Here is a 16,156-nt window from a genome sequence, read left to right on the forward strand (position 1 = left end):
GTATTGTGAGATGGAAAAAAGGCCCTTATGAATTTTGGTAAGAGCAATTACAGGCTAAATTCATACTCTGGAACAAAATGGGAAAAGAATTAAACTGAAGTAGAATATTTTTGTAGTAATTTAATTCAGATTTATGCTGTCTGATTTTAGATATCATTAATATCAAATTCTAGTACATTATATTATTTTTTCCATTTCTGATGCTATATATCTATATCTAGGTAAAATTCAAGGAAAGAAAGAGCAGTAACATTCAAATAGGTGCTAATGCAATCAGGTTAATGACTGTTATGAGAAGTATTTATTGAATATGTTCTCTCAAAACAAATTTGAAGGCCAGTATAAAAGCTTTTTTAAAAATTATCCATCTGTAAATTGGAGAACAAATAGGCATTTGTTAAAAAAGAACACTGGTAAAATTCTGAGAAATTATCTTTGATAATATTTATGCAATAGACAGAGTATTCCTTTTCTGTCAGAATTTAAAGTACCCATCAATCACAATTCTGGATACCTGAGCCATAATTACTGACTTGAAATTCAGGTTTGATTCTGAGCTTGGATTGTATACTTCAACTTCTTGATTTTGGTGAAGGGTGTAAACTAACTTTCTTGAGTTTTGCTCTGGCCTGCCCGTGAGTGGATCATGCTCAGCCTCTGCATCTCTGACAGTTGTTACTTCTTTGCATACACAACCTGAGAATAATAGCTTAAATAAGGAATAGGGAGTCTGCCTAACCTTTGCCCGTGGGATTTGATGGAGAGACATTGAGAGCTTGAGCATGCATGTATGTGATAGATTGCTGTGATAAGTACTCTAATATTTCAATCTGTGTAGAAGGCCAGGAGAGAGAAAGATCTGAGTATTTATTCTAAAATATTTGCAAATAACCATTCAGTTTTATGCTCCATGCTAAAATACTTACTTCTCTTTAGCTGTTATGAAAAAAATGTCAAGTGATTTTCCTTCAGTTTAACAGAAGCAAAGATAATTTAAAGACAGGCCAGAAATAATGGAACTTTATTTGAGTTGTTAGTACGCAAACTTGCTTAGTTTTACAAAAAGCTAAATTTTTTTTCAAAAATTTACAAGTGTAAATTGAATAAATGAACTTTTTGAAATGTAAGTTGAATAAATAAAATAGCTTTTCCTACAGTCATGTCATTTGCACACCTAGACCTCTGTGCCTCTGATGACATGACTACTGGAACAGTGCTACCCTTCCAGCTTCTAAAATCTGTAGATTTCACCTACTGCCAAGAGAGTTCTTATTTATTTGAGAAGTGATGGAAACTTTATTTTCTTTTAACTCTCACCTGGGTAAGAGTGTTCTAGATTAAGTGTGTCCATGTCCCATTTTCATTGCCGTTTTTAACACAAAACCAAACCCAAGCCTTCTCTGCAACAGCACATGCAATATTTAAGTTAATACTTCTGCAGTTAGTTGTCTTTTTCTAGTCCTCATCCTGTCTCTGGAAGAGTCTTCTAAGATAGGATTAAAAATGGATTAAATATTCTGATCCAAGTATCTTGGAAACATTCTTCTTCTCAGGATAGCATTATACAAAAAACAATTGCTACAGTAATTTTATTCACAGAGCCTATGTCTGCCTTGACTATATGCAGAAAAGTACCTTTAGAGGATGAATCCCCAAGTTTCTTTCCTCAAACTGAAGTAAAACTGAGGTAGAGAATTCACAGTAACTAAGTTTTATAAATGGGCCACTGCCAGTATTTTAAAATTAAAAACTGGTAAATAAGCTTCAGCCTAGCCCTTGTTAGCTGAGAAAGGGCTGATGCCACATGAACAAGCAGACAGAGGGAGGCCCAGACAGGTCAAGGGAAGTGACCTGCTCAGCACTAGTGGGACCAGGTTTAGGATGCTGTGTGCAGGCATGGCCTCTCCAGGGCAAGAGGCAGTCACGTGTGGGAGCAAGGCTAGCACAAAGCAATGATGATGGTTAAAGACTTGGAGAAGTGTTATACAAGGAGAGGCTGAGAGACAGCTGGGGTTGCTCAGTCTGGAAAAGAAAAAGCCAAGTGGAATCTTACCAGTGTGTACAAATACTTGACTGGGGAGGGGGAGTAAAGAACTCAGATCTAGACTCAGGATGCCCAGCATAAGGACAAGACATAGTGGACCTCCTGAATTTGAAACACTGGAAGAGGCTGCCTAGAGAAGTCATCAGGTCTCCATCCTTGGGGATATTCAAAAGCTGGCAGGACGTGATACTGAACAAGCTTTTCTAGCTGCCTTTGCTTTGTGTCAGTGTTCATCTAGACAGTCTCCAGGGGTCCCTTCAAACCTCAGCTATTCTATTAATCTTTGGTACAGGTACTGCCACGAATTTAATCTCTTAGTATCCAGAACAAATTTTATTACTGGACAAAAAATATTTTTGCAATATTTCCAATCTCTTAAAGTGTTTACTATACAAGATCAGACTTTAGAGATGACCTTTGAAGAACATCCACAGAAATGCTGACTAAATACTAGGATACATGACATCATAGATAGCTGGCTTTGCAGTCATTTCCAGGCTTCTTGAAGTAATAAGAGAAACTTTGAAGGGCTTTTGCTATATGACTCTTCAATCTCCTCATCTTTCTACTTCACATCAGTATTTTCAGTTTTTTCACATGGGAAGGTGTTCAACAATCTCAGAAAAGTGTCCAAATCCAAATTTCTGATTTCATGTTCCTGATGGAGCAGACATGATTTGAAACAGCTCTATCCCTCTTCTGCTAACCCTGCAAAAGCATTCAGGAGAGAATGCAGGTGCAGCATATCTTACACTTTGCCATTATCTGAATGATTAGAATATAATTTTCCACTGTTGTCTTCAAGTTCTGTAGTGGAGAAAGTTAAAAAATGAGTGTCATTTTTTCTTAAAGGAATAAAGGTAGATACACCTTTTTTTTAAACTCTTGGGCAAATTAATGTTTTGGATCTCTCTTGGAAACTGCTATAATTGTCAAAAGAAGGATCAGAAGGAGACATTTTCTTTTCACTTTTATTCCTTTCCATGCCATTCCATTTACCAGTACTACTGTTTAAAAAAAAATTTTACGATAGCTTGGAGCACACAAAAAACTGAGGCTCAGTTTCTATTTATTGGAATATTGAAGAAGAGACTTCACAGTTTGCCACAGAGCTCTTCAAGAAGCCAGGCAGTTTATACATACTGGTTTTTTTTCTTATTAAGATAAGAATGAAAGTAATTTTACTTCAAAGAATTATGCAGTAGTTCTCATGTATTAAATGTATGACAGTTCCGTTATAAATCAAATATGGGTTTTTTCCTAAGTGTTTTTTTTAAATCCCAAATAACATTTAAATTGCAGTAAACAACACAAAAATGTTTTCATTTATTTTAAAAAATGTGTTATTTAAATACATATTTAAAGATCAGATCACATTCAAATATAACCCAACAAATTTGTGAAGAGAAATATAACTCTCCTCTTGAGTCCTTCAATTCAAACCCTTTGTAAATGAGCAAAGAAGAGGAATTTGGAATGGACATCATTGTCTCAGTGCATCATTGAATGAGTCGATACTTTGCAGACTGCTAGTAGTCAATATTATTATTTGCAAAATACTCTATTCTGTCAGATCTATTTATACTTAAACCTTGTGGACTTTATACTTATACTTTATACTTATACTAATAGTTTTTCTATAAGCAGATGCTAGAAAGAAAAGAAAAATCTATGAATTTGATTTGTTACAAGGGAATATTTATCTCTGTTGTTTGACTAGTCACAACCATTTGTTGTTGTTTTTTTTCCTTTTTTTTTCAGAGAGCACAATCAGATGAACTAGAAAAAATAGAAAAACATAGCAAGGCATCCAAGGAAAAAGAAAATGCCAAGTCTTTGGATAAGCCAGAACAGTAAGAACATATTTATGATAGAGCAGTTTTGCTCACTTCAGAAAACTTTCTCTGCTGTGGTAAAATATGTATAAAAAACCCCCCAAGCCTGTACTTACTGACAGTGACTCAAACAATTTTTTAAAATTTTCAGGTTCCTCTATGAGCTCTCACTGATTCCCAACTTCTCAGAACGTGTGTTTTGCATCCTGTTCCAATCAACATTTTCAGAAAGCATTGGCTCAATCCATCGCAAACTTGAATTGTTACAGAAACTGTGTGAGGTAGGTTGTGCTCTGTGAAAAAATAGATCTAAATTTCTGCTTTTTAATCTTGTGAAGCTTTACTCATATTTCAAAATTTTTCACTTTATTTACTTAGGTATTTTAAGTATTTAAAATCTGAAAGATAGCAGAATAGCACATTTTATGATTGTATTTTAACATCAAAGTGAATTCTAAGATTATCTTTTGCTACTAAATTATATAATGCTTTTTCCATCAGTGTGTATTAGTCTCTGGAAAACAGTGCACCTTCTCCTTTTTTTAAAGCAAAATCTTCTCTCTTCACAGTCACCATTACCACTCTTTTTCAAAGGAATGCCAGTTCAGCTAACCTTGTGTTGAGAGATGTCAGTAATATCTCTATTATCTAGAGGTAGCAATGTTGTATCTAGTCAAAAGAGATTCCTGGAATTTTGCAGTCCCATGAAAAACAAATACATAGCTTTAAAATGCAAGTTTCACCAGTATTTTAATGACTTAAAGCCATTTCAACTGTTTTATGTTTTACTATGTAATATCTTTTATTTGATTAAATTTTTTAATTGTTCAATCTGAGTGTTTTATGAACTTGATGAATTTTGTGTGAAATTAAATATCTCATTTACAATGTCAATATGAGTTGATTACTATTTTATTTTTCTTAACAGGTCATGTCTGGTATTACTGTACAGATTTTCTGTTATTTTTTCTAAGTATCCATTTTGGAGATAACATTCTCCATTCATATAAAATTACATATTAACATTTTTATACTTCTGCATGTTGCAGTAGAAGGTAACTTCCTTTATCTGAGTCTTCATACAAGTACTATTTCTAAACACAGCATCAACAAATCTGCTCATTAACCATAAACATTCATGGGACTTTGAACAAAATTTTTTTCTCTGTATTTTAGACACTGAAGAATGAATCAAGAGTTATGCGGGTTCTGGGTTTGGTTCTTGCCTTTGGAAATTACATGAATGGTGGAAACAGGACACGAGGACAGGCTGATGGGTTTGGACTAGATATCCTGCCAAAACTGAAAGATGTCAAAAGCAGTGTAAGTTATTCGAGACTTTCTGAAGGCCTGAGAAGGTTAAATTCTCTGAAAATTACTTTGTTTCTGAGTGAATGGTGTGGAGCTTATGAATGCATGTAGAAGGGACTTCTTTTGTTACACTGCTTATCTGATCACACTTCTAGAGCTGGATGCATTTCTGTAGAATTATGAAAATTAATAATCTCTTTTCACTACTGTACAAACAAAAATACCTAAAATTTTTTTTTAGTTCTTAGTCTGATATATGTTTGACTTTCAGCACACGTCATAGTTCCAACTTCTCTTGTAATTAGAAGCAATACTATGATCTTACTGTTAAAAGTTTATTACGAAGTGGAAGGAGTTCCATGCTGATTCAAAATATTTGTGAAGAGAAAAATGTCACTCCTGAAAATGATTGAATAGGCATCCAGAGCATTTGGGATAACCCAAAATTCATTCTTTATGAACACCATGATTGCAGAGTATGTATTTGACACGGGAACATGCAGCCACCTGAGTAAAGGACTTCTTGATTCAAGATTTGTCTAGTGTAGTCATCTCAGTAAAGAGAATAAGTAGTGTTTTTTTCTTGCTCAGTGCTAAACTGTAATTTGTGTGTTATCAGCACTTTTTGTCTTAGGTTAATCAGTTTGGGGTTGCATTTAAATACCTGCTTTTGTTTACAAGGAAACAACCATAGAGTTTCTATGGCTAATGAAAAACCTTATCTCAATGTGACAGATTATAGCAGTAAGTCCTGAGCCTTAAAATTTGTTGCTACATCTATCTGATGAGTCACTGTTCTGCAAAGGCAGAAAAAAGAGTTAGTTTCCCTTCTTGGTCCCTCACTAAATATACATTTATTAGCTGCTGGATTAGGTCATGTGAGCAGAGCTTTTACCCTGGGTTGAGAGAGCATGTCAGCCATTTTCCTTGTTAAATGGGTGGAGGAACTTCCTTCTTGCATGCTGGTTTCTTTGGTAAACCGAGAGGGCAGTGATGTGAATGGCGCTTCAGTACAGCACGTTTAGAGCAGTTGACTCTAGCTGCACCTTCAAATTGACTCTAGAGCCAAGATATCACCTTTTTTAGAGCTCTGATCAGTAGGAAATTTAGGCACACTAAATTTAGTTTGGTAGCTCAAGACTCCAATACATAATTTGCTGGAAATATTATGACTATTAAGCTTTCAGTTGCAAGATATATTTTCAGTTTATTTGTGACTGATCAGTCAGGAAAGTTCTTACAAAATCCATTTCTGAAAATATTTCTGAAAATATCTGAAAATTTAATTCTGTCAGAAATTCTCTTCAAATGGAATATTTTTTGCTGAAGTTTCATTAGAGAGATTACAGAATAGAAGGAATTAAAAAGCTCCCTCAACCCCCAATGCTCCCAGACCCAGGCCCCCAAATTCCATTTTTCAGAATAACTTTCTTTGTTTAATTTAACTTTACTTTGGTTATATTTGTAGTGTTGCAAAAGAACTTGTATACATGAACCCAGAAACAATTTCTCTTTTCCTTCTTGGGAAATTTCAGAATGTAAGGGTGTGGTTTGCCATCAGGTAGCATTAGAAAATCAGGAGTGTGTTAATGAGTGTTTTTTCTTTCTTCATTTTATTTAATGATTAAATGGAACTTCAGGGTGTGATATTTTTTTTTGTTTGTTTGTGTTTTGTGGTTTGTTTGTGAGGTTTTTTTTTGGTTTTTTTTTTTTTTTTGTTTTGGGTGGTTTTTTGGTATGTTTCGAGTTTTGGGTTGGTTTTTTTTAGTGAAGGGACCAAACCAACAAAGTATTTTTTATACACAAAATATTTTATTTATCTGAATTATCTTTTCTGATTTTTTTTCTGTGAGTTTCAGTAACACAGCAAACTCTATCCTTTTCTATACAGGACAACAGCAGAAGTCTTCTATGGTACATTGTCTCATATTATTTGCGTAATTTTGATGAGGTGAGTGAAAATTAAAATTAACTCTTTTACATTCAGATTAAACAACCCAACTTACTAAATTTGTTCTTCTGCTAGTAAGATGCAGAAATAAGTATAAATATTCTCTGTGCTTTCAGTTATATATTTTAATATAGAAGAAAAATAATGAGCACTAGGTAACTGTTCATTTCTTTTTTTTGCCAGGATGCTGGAAGAGAACAATGCATCTTTCCTCTTCCGGAGCCACAAGATCTGTTCCAGGCTTCACAACTGAAGTTTGATGATTTTCAAAAAGATCTCCGCAAAATGAAGAAAGATTTGCGAGGTACTGAACCTAGATTAAATGCTAATTTTGTGTTACTATTATATCTCTTCTGTTCTTGTTTGTATCATTTTGAGAAATTAGATGATGCAGTAAAAATAATTGTGTATTTTTAACTTCTCAATTAGTAGTTTGCTTGTTTAATTTGCTTTTCTGTGACCATTTATGCCATAATCCATAATTTTCTGTAGGTAACCTGTAAGAAGTTTTTAAATTAAACAGCATCAAAACAGTTAGGTTAAATCTTCTGTTTCAAACCCAAACCAAAAAAACTAATTTAGTTTTCCCTTTGTGTAAGCTGATTTCAAATCTTTGACCATAAAAAGCATTGCAAATTGTTGGACCATGTCCATGATAAAAAAAAATAAAAATGTTTATAACTAGATCTAAATACTATCTAGCAGATAAAATAATATGTATGACACTGTTATAGACACTTGAAATATCTGGACTTTACTGAACAGTAATATGCAAAGGAAGTGTTTTTTCTCCTCTTATGAAATTTTTTTAAGTGAATTCAGCAAGCTTAAGATACATTTGCTAGACTTTAATGAAGAATATTTATCATATATTTCTTATTAACATGGGGATTTAACACTGAATTTGTTAAGGAAGAGTAGTTTGCACAAATGATCCAAGATCTTCAATATTTTTGCAAAAAGTCTCTGCGAAATTGGTCAGTTATGTTACTGTGCTAAATCTCTGAAGGAGAGATACAAATTGAGGAGTGATATTACTGTTGCCCTGCTGCTTTTAAATGCCATGCCTCTGGAGACCTAGGAATGGTTTGGTAATCCATTAATCCCTGGACGACCTAGAATGGGAGGTTTTCTGTTACAACAAAAACATAACATGGTTACCAAATGGTATCTGACCTTCTCTTTTGCTCCTATCAAAATTTCTGTTTGCATATTAAAAAAAATTAAACATTTTGAGTATTTATTTAGTATTTTTAGTATTTAGAGTTGTATCAAAGTCATTCAGGGTGACACCGAGGAATGAACAGTAGTATCATCCATTTGCTGCTCCTGGATAACCTAGGGGGAAAAAGTCTCAGAATTCAGTCACAAAAACTTGTTTCTGTACTTCTTGCAACTTCCAGATAGTCTCAGAGCTGACATCTAAGCTTGCACATGTAGAAGAAAGATACTTAGGTCTTATTTCAAAAAGATACTTGAATTCAGGTGCTTGTTAACAAATACACATTTCCTCACAAATTCCTTACAAATTCATCTAAAATTTTGTATATGAGTGGTTGAATATTTTCACATCAAAGTTGAAATTTGCACACAGACATAAATCTCTTGTGGAATAAATCCACACTGTGCAGTGATCAAAGCAGGGGTTCTGTAAAAATGGAAATTACACGCTTCAATCTGCCTTCAGATTGCAGTTGAATTCTTTCTGTGCTTCCAATCCAACCCTTAAGCTCAAGACTGTTGTCAGTCTGTTTTGTAGTTAATGAAACTGAAGAATAACTACAAGCACCATTGCTCTTTTCCTATTGCATTTGGTACAAACTTTTCTGGGGACAGCACCAGCAGCTTCACTCTATCCTGAATATGAAGTGACAGTTTCAACACCAGACTGAAATATCAGTGATGGCTTCTTAATAGTCTCCAAATATGCAAAATGCTTTGTGTGGACTTTCTTTTTCAAAGAAAAGTGGCAAAATAAATTAAAAACCATTTGTGGTAAAAGATTTCATGACCACAAGAGCAGTAGTAGTAAAATTTAGTAATACACTAAAAATTCTGTGTGTTCTGATAGCTTGATTGTTGTGATGATTTCAGTGAGACAGAATAGCCTGTCTCAATCACAATAATTTCTAAATAGAGTACAAGTTTTAACAGAATGTGTAAAAATACTTAAAAGGGGTTATTTTTCTCTTCATTTACTTTAAGTACACTACCAGATTTACTAATGAACATGTGGAATCTCATGAGTTACTAGAGCTAGTAAGTGCCTTATCAAATGTCTGAACAGGAAGAGGGTTGTATGATGCTGAGAAAATTCTGACAAAATTCTTAATGTGAACTTACTCTTTTGAAGTCAATGTGATTAAATGAGTATGGACTATTCCTGGGAAACACTGACTTTAGAGGCATAGAAATAAGTGCCCAGAATACATAAGAATTTTGTACTGTGATGTAGACTGTAACCTTGGACTTACATTCAACAATAATTAGATGGAAGATTTTGTGAGTGGATTTCACCATTTGGTGAGGGTGGGTGTTTGATTTGTTCTTTGTCACTGAGAAACTGAAACTTGTAGATAATACTGCTGCAGGCAGTATCAACAGTTTAATGTTCGTTTCAAATACGCTGAAAACCATGCAGTGAGATCATGATAATTACAATGTGAGAAGGAGGTATTGATTCACCCAGGAAAATAGTCTTTGCAGATATTTTATTGCTGTCTTAGAAAACTTTCCATGATCATTATTCAAAGGTAAATTTTATTTCAGAAAGATCCTTTCATAAAATTAAAAAAAAACCTCAACAGAATATCCACAAAGTAGAGGACAGTTATTATTAAAAGTTTTATAGCTGTAACAATGGCAGTTCTTTTTAGTACTGCTACATTTTTCCATCTAAAGATCTCAGTAGTATATACAGAGATATGCAGATATAAATAATCTTCATGATTCTGTAAAATAATTTTGTTAATGTGTTCTTTTGCAGTTTGGAGTTTGGGTTTATGTTTGTATTAGGGTTATTATGCTGACTGCTTAAAAAGAAAAAGGACCCGTTCAAACTTCTGTGCTTTCTTCCCTTTTCACTATCAAGGCTATTGTCCATTTTCAAGTGTTTATGAACTCTATGCCTTGGCAGTTTGTAAAATTTTGGAAAAGAAAATCTCCTCTGGTATTTCAGATTAAAAGTGCAAGTCCCAAGGGGTTGGAGTCCCATGTGCCTGTTCCAAGATGAAGAAGATAGAAATTTTGGGGTTTTTTTAAATAATACAGATCCAAAGGATAACAATTGTTTACCAGATTTTTTTCTTTCTTTTTTTTTTTTTTGTAAGACAGAAGACCAAAGAACAAGTAGATCCTCTTACTAACAAATCAAGTGAGTTTGGCTCCATCTGTTGCTCCTAGATTTCACAGCTCTCCAGGATTCCCACTTTAGCCTTTTTGACTTCAGTGACATATAGTTTGTTAAGCAACTTGATCTGCTTTTGATCTCTCCTGGCTGTCAGCAACGTTCCTTGATGCAGTCATGCCAAGCAATGACTTCTCTTCCTATGTCATTCCACAGAAGAAACTTTAGTACTTGCCACATGACTTAAATCAACTCACCATGTAAAGAAAATTGGGCATCCAGGGTCACAGGAGCAGTGTGTGACACTCACTGATTAGGACCTCTGTTATATAACTATTAGTATCAGTATGTTTTTCTAGACACTTCAGAGTGCTCCAGGTAGAGCAGAAAGATGTGGAAAACATGTATTAAATCAATCAAGATTCTAACCCTCTTTGTTCTGACACTCTCTTATTGTAAAATTTTGGTTTAGGAAAATGCTGGATTTGTGGCCCAAATCCACGATGGATGTGGATGAAATTCTTCCAGACATATTTGGTTTAGAAAAGAACTAGAACACTAAAATTACATTGAGACTTGTAGAATTATGGCAAGTTAAAAATGTTTAGAAAATATTCTTTGACTACACATTAGCATTCTAGCCTTACAACATTAAGTTTATTCTTGCTAATCAGAAACTAATTCATCACTTGTCACTTATTGCAAAACTTTCATTGAAGCTCGGCTAAAAGGGAATTAGAAACAATGTCAGGCCAAAAGTAAATCTGACTAGAAGAAAAGATTAATAGTACAATGAAATGCAGATTGCTATGAAATTGAGTTGAATTCAGTACTTGTTTATATGTCATAATGTCATATTTAATATATTTGATTGGAAACTGACTACAAGCAATAATTATCATAATTAAACATTATTTTTGTAGTGATGCTTTCTTTTCCTCCTCTGAGTGTTTACAACTCATTGAAAATTCTCCATCCAAAAACAGCTAGGCTGTGTGGCCCAGTACATCTCCCTAGTTTGGAATAAATGTGACTGAGAATGTTTATAAAGTGTTAAGCATTTGCAGAACACTTGGTATTTTAAAAGTATGTTCCATGAAAAGCCCTGGAGTATCTTGGAAAAATACATATTGCCTATTTTTTTCAGTGCTTCTTATGGTCACCTAAAGTTACCTATTCTGTTTCGACCTGCTAGTTGTAGAGCTATTATGTGCTCTTGTGTTTAACACCTGCTGTGTGAATAAGATAATTGAAAGTACTATCTTGTCCTATAAAAAGGCTTTCAAAGGTTGTATTTGGGATGGTGTCAATGTGCAATTGAGAGAGTTTGGGCAGCAATAGGCTTGCTAGTCATTCCTCTTGCCTCAGTAAAGGTTATCCTCAATACCTAGCAAGAGTTCCCAACCCTGAGAGTTCAGTTGAGCTGTAGTTTAAGATGGAATTTTCCTCCTCATGGTCAAATCTGTGTCTAGGGTGCAGGGATTAATTTGCAAAATAAGATTGCATCCCATATTAGTTCTTTAATAAGTAATGTTAATGCTTCAGACTAAAATTAAAAAAAAAAATGCAGATTTCGATTTCCTCCTCACACACACGCACATACACACATGTATTCTTGTACCTTTTCATATTCTCAAGACTGTATTCCATCACAGTTCTGATTATGGATCTAAGACTGGCAACATTCCAATGCCATTTCTTGGTCAGAAGTAACAGTGGTATTAATTGCAACTTCAATTAACAAACTTGAGCAGCCTAAGCCATTTAGGGCCCCACTTCAGGTGGAAGAAATTGAAGGAATTGATCTAAATTTGACTGTCCTGTCCTGTCCTAAAGGAGCAGAGGGGCAATCTAAGGATAGACAGATTTTCCAGTTAAGGAAAGGCCTTGAGCCTAATCTGGTGATCTGTCTTTTAAAAAACTGAAGTTTGGTGAAATAAAGTGTATCCTAAGAGATTTCCCAGAAGGTTTTTTTAATGTGCTTATACACTGATATTTCAAATTTCAAGAGAAGTTGGAGCTGGAGTGGAGACAATTCAAATGAGAAAAAATTGTAGTCTTTGGAGTTTGAATTCATTGTATGATCAAAAACTTTCTGTTTTAAGACAATTTGAAATGTTTGTGGTTTTGTCATTCTCTGTCAATAGTTTTGCTACAAATGTGAATGAAGATATTTCCCAATTACAAAATAGATCCTTTGTTTTTCTTGTATGATCCACATTCTGATGAAAAAATTCATTCAGTCTTCTATAAAAAAATGCCAAATCACTCAAGCAAAATAATATAGCAACAGCAGTGGTTTGGGTCAGTCCTCCAGTTATCTCTACCACCTACCTTTACAGAAACAGGTATTATTTTAACCAAATTAAATCTTCACATTTGCCTACTCATTAACAACTCTACATCCACAAATTCTATCTGTTTATTCTGTTATCACTGAAAGGGTTAATTGGTGCAGCTATGCTGCATGCAGATTCCTAAACCTAAACCAGATGTAAACTAAAGCCAGGCTTTCAGTCAATCTGTGAGTCATATTTTACTGTCCTTAAAACTCCAAACAAGGAGCTGTCTATGGAAGCCCTTGAAGACTCAGCAATTCTTAGTGTAAGTCATTACAATTCCAAAAAAAATAAATAGAAGAAAATTAAGAGCTCTTTCTGTATTTGTGGCTGGGTTCATCAGAGTTTGTCTTTTGATGAGGCCAGCATTGTTTCCTTTAGATAAAGTCTAAACTTTCTTTTAAAGTCACAGGTTGCAGTTGTAAGGAATCCAGAAAGCACTGAGGAAGTTGAGAAAGTACTGATAAAGTTGTTCTATAGTTTTCACACAAGTAGGACGCAGGAACATCTGTGGAAGTCTAAGTACTAAGAACCTTAGAAAATTAAGAACATAATTTCAAAGCTTCCATAAAATCTTAAATACAAATAGTCTAGCAAGTCTCAATTAAAGGTGTGCTCTCAAGTATCTTAAATTATCTTGAAAATCCAGGTGACTTCTAGAAGACTTCTATAGATAAGTATGCAGTTTCTGAATTAGTTAACAAAAACAGCTTAGTGGACCTGTTAACTACTCATCCAAGATAATTAATTAATCTGCTTGCTTGCGTTTTTGTTTGGTTTTGTTGTTTGTTTTTTTTTTATGGGTTGGGTTTTTTATTGTTTGGGGTTTTTGTTTATTTGCTTTTATTTTTCATTTAATTTTTATATTTTGGGGGTTTGAAAAGAAACCTCCTGTTGCCCATTCTTATCCTTGCCAAAGAAAACGCAGTAAGCCTGAGAAGCAGCTGATCATCTGCTCACCCATTTTGTTCAAATAGAAATCTTTTATGTTTAGAAGAGATTTGTGCTTCCAGGGGCTAAAATTTAGCATCCAACAGAACCAGCTGGAGAATGTGCATTAGACAGATAGATATTATGAATGTTGAAACCTTTTTTTTTTCCTCCTCTTCAGAAAGGTAAAGTAACTATTTCTGGTAATGAGACTGAGTGCACTTTACATCACTTACCAGAATCACTTACTGAAAATGCTAGTGCAAAGCACAGATTGTTTTGTCACTTTACTTTTCCATATAGATGTCTCTTAAATTATATTGGCTGTTGTGAAACTTTGTTTTTAGTAAATTGACCTGAAATAAAAATAAAAATATGGGATGAGCAAACTAACACAATATCTTGAAAAAAATGCAATTAATTATGTTTTAACACAGAAATAGAGAATGAGATGAGTTCTTGAGATACTGGATACAGCTGAAATCGCAATTTGTTTAAATCTCTAAACTGGTTTTGAGCACAGAATTTCACATCAACTGTCAGATCAGGAGCATTTGAGACACCTGTGTATGTATGGGCAAAAAAGCTACCAGTTTGAATCGTCCACAAGAATCTGTTTTGATTGCTTCTCTGAAAAATGATGTACAGCTCTCTCTCTACAATTCAATCTTGAAATGCGATGAAATTAGAAGTACTATCCCTTTCCATTGTTTATCTGTTGCTTGTAGGTTAAAATTGATTTAGAGAGTTGGAGAAAAGGTGTCTCTGCCCTTGCCAACTTCTCTTTAGGATGTGAGATTTTTGGAAGGTCTGAAGTGCATAATTTAGGACTTGAGGATACTGAAACCTTCACCTTGCTTCAAAGCAACAAAAAGTATCTTCATTCCTGTTTGGGCAATTCAGTCTTGTGACATCAGTTTCTGCCTAGTGCTTGGTTTTTGTGACTGCCTATATGAGTCTCTTTTGTGGTACCTTAAATATCTTTCAATTCCTTCAATATAAGAAAATTTAAAATCTGCTTGAAGTAAATGGAGTTTTTCAAATATCTTAATTTTGTCTACATTTTTCAATTGTGTACACATCTGCTAAAATGAGAGAATAACTAAACATGAGAATAGGGGACCGTAAGACCAAGTTTTGAGTCGGTTAAGAATAATCAGACAAGCTTTTGCTTTAGACAAAACTTTTACAAAGTCATCACGGCAGATTCCCGTTGCCAGTCTCTTCCTTTGATATTTGGGATGTTTAGCTGAGAAGCTTCATGGAGATAAATGTGTTTGAGTATGAAGCTGAGGATAAAAAATACTTAATTTAGAAGGCTGTTTGTATTCTCACATACTTTTTTTCCTCCCCATGTTTTTCTCTCCATGTTGCTTAGAAGTTATTAAATACCCTCTGACGCAAGCATTTACCCAGTATCTTACTTCTTCATTTGGGAAGAAATACTGGGAACTGGTGTTTTGTACTACTTTCATTAGGATCAACACTCTAAGTTCTTCAGTTATAATGAGGAATAGCAATGGCTTATATGAATAGTGGGGCTTTATATTATAGTGACAAATTCTGGAAAATAATAAATGAGTGCTGTATCCAACAGATTGAGCAGGGAGACTTCAATTCCAGTCTTGGTGATGTGGAGAATTGAGAAAATTAGGAAGTGCTTACAGGCCTATTCATTCTTTAATGAAGAAAATAACTGATGGAGTACTTTGTTTTAAGCATCATAATAATTATTAATATGGTAATAATGACTGGATTTTTTAATTTTTAAAGTCTGGATACAACATAAAATATCTTACTCTCTCTACAACAAGAGAAAGGGATTGTTTTCCCTGTGTTTTCTTTTTGATTTTAAATTATTTATACAGTGTTTACAATTCAGGAGTAAGGTAAAAAATGGACCTGAACTGTTGTTCTTCTGAACATCATTGATTTTAGTTTTTTCACAGAGATTGTGACCAGAAAAGAACAAAAATTACTCCACCAAAAACTGGACAAACAAAGCTATCATTAAATGCACACCCTTTCCCACACCACACACGTGCACAAACAAATCAGCTATGGGAGAGCTCCCAGTATCTGAACAGTTAAGTAAGAGACATTTCATTTTGACAACCAATATTACATGTTTTGTTGAAATGGGTATGGGCTAAGTTTGTTGGTGGGTATGAGTGTTCATAATATACTTCTCTCCCACTGGTTGAGAGATCAGGTGTTCAACTAAGCTGCAGCCATTCAAGAGTATAATGCTGTAGTGCTCTGAAAAGTATTTAATCTATATTCTTGAAAAAGGTATGGAATTTTGGTGATATTAAATGTTATGGTAGTTTTTATCACCTCTTTCAGTTCTGACTTATTTCTGCATAAGAGAAAAGGACAATCCAAATTCTGTATAGTACC

The 16,156-nt window shown here is 34.1% G+C and overlaps 1 protein-coding gene across 2 annotated transcripts in view; it reads left to right on the forward strand.

The window, feature by feature from the left end:
* FMN2 (formin 2) overlaps positions 1-16,156 on the forward strand; it is a 159,070-nt gene that overhangs the window by 91,691 nt on the left and 51,223 nt on the right. For both annotated transcript variants that reach the window (XM_039707424.1, XM_039707425.1), the window contains 5 exons: positions 3,806-3,897; positions 4,031-4,160; positions 5,056-5,202; positions 7,082-7,141; positions 7,325-7,445. In XM_039707424.1, the coding sequence (XP_039563358.1) occupies positions 3,806-3,897; positions 4,031-4,160; positions 5,056-5,202; positions 7,082-7,141; positions 7,325-7,445 (550 nt within the window). The remainder of the gene's footprint in view (positions 1-3,805; positions 3,898-4,030; positions 4,161-5,055; positions 5,203-7,081; positions 7,142-7,324; positions 7,446-16,156) is intronic.

Source organism: Passer montanus, unplaced genomic scaffold (assembly GCF_014805655.1).
Source record: "Passer montanus isolate IOZ18808 unplaced genomic scaffold, ASM1480565v1 scaffold2, whole genome shotgun sequence".
NCBI classification, from domain to species: Eukaryota; Metazoa; Chordata; class Aves; order Passeriformes; family Passeridae; genus Passer; species Passer montanus.